Genomic DNA, 7,342 nt, shown 5'->3' on the forward strand with positions numbered 1-7,342 from the left:
CCGATTTTCAAAAATTTCCCGTCATCATTCTTCAAAACAACTGGTATGACGTTTTAAGTGCTATTTCCGCATCTGATAGAATATTGGCCCCTTTCTACCTTGTCTGTATGTTTTGGCCTATCGCTCCCGAGCCCACTCTCCCCTATATTCACCTTATTTCGATCCGATCCAATGTTAGCACATTTCCCCCTCTCTATCTACGTGCACACATTTTCTGGTATACCGTCATGGAGGTCTCGTGAGCTCTCGTCGGATCCTTTTGACAAGACCACTCGAGCTATCCGATGACGACCTCGTGAAACCATGTTCTGTTAGTTGATTGTTTAATAAATGCAATGCTATTCGTTATACTTACTGATTTCTTTCTGCAATATATTTTTTTACTCGACATTTCTTAGGTCTCCTGGTAGAAATTTGTGTGCTGTAGTATGCAACCAAAACCGAACGTCGTCGACTACACAGCGCTTTTCTATAACGCATCGTAAACTACTGTATCCCCGGTAGAGCTGTGCACCTCATATGCGGGTGCTTGTAAACGTTTGCGAGCCCAACAACTGCCATTTCGTTGTCGATAACGTCAATCACACGCTCGCGCTCGCGTTAGTTGACGTGTCCACCGTGTGCGGCCACGTGTAGGAGTTCTCCTCATGGCCTTGAAATGGTTGGGCACGTTACTATTTCCGGAAGCAAGGCTGATCACATGGCGTCCGGAGAAAAGGAAGATCACATAAACGTGAAGGCAAAGGTGGCAGTCGAGACACCACCGTACCATCTAGACGGAAATTGGATTTGTCGATGTGACAAAAGGGTGCAACGCGAAGATGATTGCCTGCGAACGTTCGAGTCTACAATTGTTAAAAAGAGTTATAGGGATGACTTCAAGGTTTGTCCTCGATTGCTGGCTGGAACTCATGCCCCTACGGTGGTAAAAATCCTCGATGCGTTTCCAGAATTAATTGACAGTGTCACACGCAGCTGCAACAATGAACTCGAGCAGTTCCACGCAAACACAGCTGAAGAGCAGCGGGTTAACGTTGACAGGGTCTTAGACATCCTAGAATACATCCTTAGAAATTTGGGCGAGGCGGAATCAAGCAATTCTTGGCTTGAAGTAGTTGAGGCTCTGTGTAGCTCACTTTTCAAGAAAATTGCATTCACTATGCCGGCGGTGTCAGAAAGCTCGGTTCGTCACGACTGCTACAGTGTATGGCTGACTTTTGTCAAGCGCCTTGTAGTGCCACTGATAGCCCCATACACCATTGACCACCGAAACAACCTGGACGACAAAGTAGCTAGGCCTGTCCGGATAAGCCGTTTTATACTAGAAGTCTGCCTTGGGCACATGCTAGTGAACTACATTGTGTGTAGTGAACTTCTGTTGAATGTCCAATACTATGTGGAATATAGTGCCGTGAGCTCCTACTCGAGTGAGCACCACAGGCGTTTAGAGCTGGAAGTGACGCGGCTATTACTGGATCATGATTGGAGCACATGGAACAACCAATCAAATCTTCTTAAAATGCACGAAGCCTTAGTGGGCCCTTTTATCAAGGTGTGGTCTGGGCGCGATGGGAGGAGAGAGGGCTTTCTTAATGTAGGGGCTGTTAGTGACGTAGCAGCAGCCGCCAATGGTATGCTCGCAATATTCGGACATCCGGAAGACCTATCCTCGGTGAACGATATAGCGCGCCAAGTTCAAATAAGCATCAGTTTGGGCAGGCCTTTAGAAGCGTGTTTCGTAGCGAAACATCTGTGGGTGTGTAAGATCCAAGACAGCTTGAGACGAGCCGGGAACGATTCGGACGATTCAGCTCGTACTGCTCACGGCGACATCCGAGCCTCAATGGCAACCAGAGGGGTGATGGCATGGTATCAGACGTTAGAACTGGAGTCAGAGATCCTATCCAGCTTTGTATTAACTAATTTTCCTGATACATATTTTGGTAGTTACCTGAAGGATTGGGCTTGTCGTTTGGAGAGCTGCGAACCTTTAGGACTACCTGCGACGAACAACAGCAGCGAAGTGTTAAAATCTGACGCGGTTTTATCAGTCTGTATTGTACTCAAAGCTATAGATGGAGTATACCGTAACCTCACTGGTCAAACACTAGACATTCCACTGTGTAACCATGCCACAGTGTGTAGGCGCTTGACCAAAAGTGTGTTAAACGATCTGCTCCACGCCGACTCGATAGGGATACTCAGAGCAAGAAAAGCTGTCGTTGTGGAGTTTGTCCTTGAAATTTTGGACACAACCGAGGTGGCGTCTGTGCCTTGGTTTGTACTAGATACTTATCTATGTGACAGTAATGTTCAATACAATATCCCTTCAAAAGTCCGGAGCGGCGTGCTCCTCGCTGCGATTTTCAGCAAGTACGCAGGGTATCGGCCAAGTATACTAAAGCACCTCAACGCTGTGTTGCACGATTCCACACTGTCAACAAATAATTATACTACATTATCAACGCCTGTTCCCAGCGGCCAACATTTATTCGCTAGTGTGGTCCGCGGGCTTAACGACATGGATAGTGTGGAGCCAGAGTTCGCGGTTTATGTGCAGTTCACGATTATGATAACTGACCGAGAGAGGCAAATGCCCCATCTGTTCCAATGTTTACAGCGATACTTCGAAGGTGGCCTAGACGGATGTATCCCAAGCCCTGATAACCAGCGCGTGGTCCGTAGTAAGCGTCTAATTGAGCATTCTAGTGGTGGTAGTGGGGGTGTCGAGGAGCCAGCGCGACAAAAGCTGAGAATCTCTGCTCTCAATGGAGCTATTGAGGAGGGTAATGATCAGAGCGACCGGAGCGACTCGGCTACCTCTACCAGGAGATCTAGCACGCTTTCTTCCGCCGATACGGTGCCTGTATTGCTTGAAGGGGGGCTTAATCTGACTGTCAAGATGGATAGACTAGACACTCAGGATCGTGCCAGTCTGAAGCGCAAGGTGTCCCGGTATGTCAGAGACTGGGAGGGCGCTATGGCGAGCCAACAGTACGGGCTGGCTATGTTTTCCTCAGCGTTATCGTCACGGATACGGTATGCATACATATGGCCTGCTACTAGTCGAGGCAGGGATACCAGATTCGATCATGTGCTGGCTGACTTTATAGTGCGACACCCGGAGTTCACATCATTTGTCGCGAAGCCATCGCTACTCAGACTAATAACACAGGAGCAGTACATGTTCGTAAAGGACGAGCAACCGTGGGAGTTGTTGTGTCGCAGTCAGAGTAAGCACGTACCACCACGCCCTACAAAAGCATCACCACCCAAGGATCGTGTGCATGGTGTGAGTGTAAGCACACGTGACGAGATACCCGGCGAATCCTTCATGAACAACATTGTGGAGGCCCACTGTTGTCTGCACACACCCAATGAACGCCCTTCCGCTTCCGACTGGGCTGATCTCACAGGTGATCAGCCTAGCGAAAGACCGGCACGGGTTAAGCGAGTGTCTGAGGCTGAGTATGAGTTAACACGACTGGCAGCCTATTTCCTGAACTGGTTTGGGGAAAGCGAACGCGTCGCACACATTGAACGTCTTGTACGCGCCTCTACGGGTGTGGGTGGTATGAATGTGGCGATGGGGGTGCATGGAGTGCATGTTGATGAACATGAACGAGTACATCGACGTGAGAAGACGGCCACAGATACGTTAACAGGACAAGAGGATACGTTGGAGCGGCTAGCACTGTACTATGGCGACACGGTAGTGGAGGACTGCATACGTCGCCTGCTACGAAGTATTATACGCTACGAGTTTGAGCGCAAGCACGATACGTTCATACAACGTACGGTTGTGCGTAAGGTGGTGGGGTTAGTAAGTGATATGTACGATTGTGAGATGATGATTGATAGGTTTGCTGGTACTGAGCTGCTGCTGACTTGGGGGACTGAGGTCAGGTTACACTTTCTAGAAGTAGGTAACTTAGACCGGGCCGATCTGTTGAGATCGCTTCTGGTGTCACAGGGAGTCCGTGGAGTGGATGATGCGATGGATTGTTCGAAGGGAGATGCATACTCGCACACGCATGCACGCACGTACTATCACAACAACCAGAAGCAGCAGCAGCACTCCTTTCGGCGCAGAGATAGGCGGAGGAACCATAGCGACAATCGCGCAAGTGAGTGCATTCAAACACTGTTGCTGCATGTGATGCTCCCAGGAGACTCTTCTCGTGTCACATCACGCCAGGTTAGCCCAGCCTTGCGTAGATGGCTGAAACAGATCTTACTACCTAACGTCCTTGACTTGCTACCACGCAACTGTAGCCCAAATGTTTACGGAGGAGTGTTTGCTAGAACATTTGTATCTGAACCTGAACAGAGCAATGGTATGCGCTCATCGTATGCTACACCGGATTCTACCGTGCATTCTACGAATGCTGCAGAAAATAGTAAGCCACCGGCACACACCAGCACCTACTCGCGGGCAGCGTGTGCACTGGAGATATTGCTTAGCAACGAGAGTCTTTTCCGTGCCTTGTCCACGGAGGATACATGTGACTGCTGCATGCGTTCGGCTGCGGTGAATCCCACGCCACGGTACATTGGGGGCCCACCAGACACGCGGAGCGACGGTGATAAACTTAACACACACAGACAAGTCGTGGGTTGGAATGGTATGGGTTATGTGCGCAGGGACGCGAGGCACGCCGGACATGGCAGGAATGCCGATACATCCAGCCAACTAAACAAATCAACTTCTGGAAAGCGGCCGCCCCTACTCAGTCAGAATAGCACTCCCTGCAAGCCGAGGAAAAACTCACTCAGCCAGAGAATCACTCGTGAGAACTCTCTCGCAGATGATGGACAATCCGCTGACACTAGCACTCGTGATAGAGAAGCCATCACGGCTAGCGAACTGGCGTATCAGTTGCTGTGTGTGTCAGGCTCGGGTGGGCCTGAGACTGAGGCTGGAGGACTCTCACCCACAGGTAGCACTGAGAGAGCTAAGAAGAGAAGAAGTAGACGGCAGTGCACGTGCTGTATTAGCCTCAAGTACCTGCTTGACAGTATTGCAACACACTGTGACTACACACAGAAGTTCCATGTATTCCACATGTGGATACGGATATGGGAAAACATGGTCACGCAAAGGACAGCCCCCTGGTCCTACCTGGTAACCATGGTAACGCTCCTGAAAAGCCCTTCTCCGGATACTTTCTCGAAGTTGGGCCAAGATGATGAGAGTTGTCAATTAGATACTTTTTTCTCAAAAGCGATGGCTGGTTTAATCGTCGAAGGGTTCGATATAGCGCTAAATGAGTCTGACTGTAAGCAAAGTGTAGACCACTTCAGCGCCGCAGATCTGCTCAAGTATTTTATCACACACAGCGGGGGGCAAGTCATGGCCAGGGAAGTGCTGGAACGTTGTGCGGAGATGGTTGTTGAACGCAAAGACAGTATAGGACCGAATGGTGAGTTACTCACGGGTGATTATAGTCTTAATAATTTACATCCCGAAGAGTATGAAGAGCTCAATCTCATTTTGATACGGTGTCTGCGTCAAAGCATAGTGTCGTGCGCATCCGGGGTGGCCTCTATGTCCATGTCCACGTTTTCTATCAGAAATCAGGCTGTAGGCAAACTTGAGGTTGGTCTATGTAATGCTGTGAACATGGTGCAGCAGGGGCGGGGGTGTTTGTACACAACTTGGTCGATGGATATGACCTTGTCCATGTTGCACTCAATGTTGAGCCTGATGGAGGCTGAAGATGGCAAAGTTCAAAACGTGATGATGGACCTTATGGAGAGGAAGGCAGTCACTGCAGCGTGTGGGGACAGTAGACCTGCAAAGGTAACCTTTGTGTGGGAGACGTTCATACGCTTGCTGAGTTACGATAGTTCTGAAGTGCGGCTGTTGGCAATCAAAATACTGGCGTGTTTCCTGAGATTAAGGGGGTTCCGTTACGTCGTGGCCGATGATACGATGATCCTTTTCGTAGGCAGATACGCCGAGGAAACCTCCACCCTAGTTCTACAGAGCTTAGGTAGGCTGCTGCTTGACATATGTATTCGTGAGAAACGGTATGCGATCCGATGTCATCGTGCACCGAATCTCTTACACCCCACACAGCGCTTCAAATGGCCAGTGTCCGCGAATACCGAGTCTGCTTATGCCTACCTATCGGCGGCCTTGGTGTACCTAGAAACCGCGGCAGAAAACGCCGTTGCCGTGGAGGAGAAAGTAATAGACCATGCGGTAGACCGGCTGTCGTCGATGACCTCACAACTAATCCTCGCGCACCCCGGCATACAGCCGGAGGTGTTCAAATACGTGACGAGTCGCCTAGATGCTACGCTCGACGTTGGCATATGGCTGAGATTTGTGATGGTGATGTTCGCCCAGGCCATTGCTTCGTATGCTGCGTCTGCCAGTGATGCAAGTGTGAGTGGTGCGACACTTAGAACCGCGGAACACGGACTGGTGCTCGATAAGTGTATCTGGGCAGCACTGGGACATTTGGGTAGGAAGGGTCTTGATGCGCATACAAGCGCGCAGTTGTACCGGCTGGCGTACCTAGCCTCCTCCCGTGTGGGTATGTGTGCGTTGCTGCTGGCACACAAGCTGCCCTGGTTGGTAGCGGGATGCTGTGCCTCTGACGAGAGTTTGCGTGCTGTGTGCGTGGCTACATTGGAGAAACTATACAGGCACAACGGTTCAATATCGGAGACAAGCAAGCATACACAATCAGACTCACACTGGCCGAGGCAAGAAAATGTGTACAAAACGGTTTTTGTCGCACCAACGATCAATGCGACAGTTGTCCAGGAAATAGCCCGCCAAATTAGAAGCGGGGATGCGGTCAGTGGTAGCCATTTACGCATGGCGTGGAAACAAATTAGTGATATGAAATTTACCAAACACGCTACTTAGAATACAAATAAAAGTAACCCTGAATGAAGGAAACTATTCCTATGCGATGGATCGAAACGTATATACTGGGATTTCATTGATTTCAAGTACTAATTCTCAGTATTGATTTGGAAACGAAGACAAAGCGTTGGGTGTACCGCTTGTAACATTGTGAAGTAGTTTCACATTTTATTGGGAGAACACCGCTTGTAATATGACTCACATCTCGCTTACGTATCTACCGAGAGTTTCTTCGCTCTTGCAAAAGCGGAATCTTATACTTTTCCAGTGTGTTGATTAGTATATATATATATATATAAACATACATACATACATGCATAGATACATACATACATACAAGCAAACATGCATACATCATATATATATATATATATATATATATATAATATATATATATATATATACATATATATATATATATATATATATATATATATATATATATATATATATATATAT

The 7,342-nt window shown here is 48.5% G+C and overlaps 1 protein-coding gene across 1 annotated transcript; it reads left to right on the forward strand.

Moving 5' to 3' along the window:
- Positions 1-596: 596 nt before the first annotated feature.
- Positions 597-6,942, forward strand: SARC_02274 (hypothetical protein). Its single transcript, XM_014303979.1, has one exon. It carries the CDS (start codon positions 659-661, stop codon positions 6,881-6,883), a length of 6,225 nt encoding a protein of 2,074 aa, XP_014159454.1. The 5' UTR covers positions 597-658; the 3' UTR covers positions 6,884-6,942.
- The last annotated feature ends 400 nt before the right edge of the window (positions 6,943-7,342 follow it).

This window comes from Sphaeroforma arctica, assembly GCF_001186125.1.
Source record: "Sphaeroforma arctica JP610 unplaced genomic scaffold supercont1.100, whole genome shotgun sequence".
NCBI lineage: Eukaryota > Ichthyosporea > Ichthyophonida > Sphaeroforma > Sphaeroforma arctica.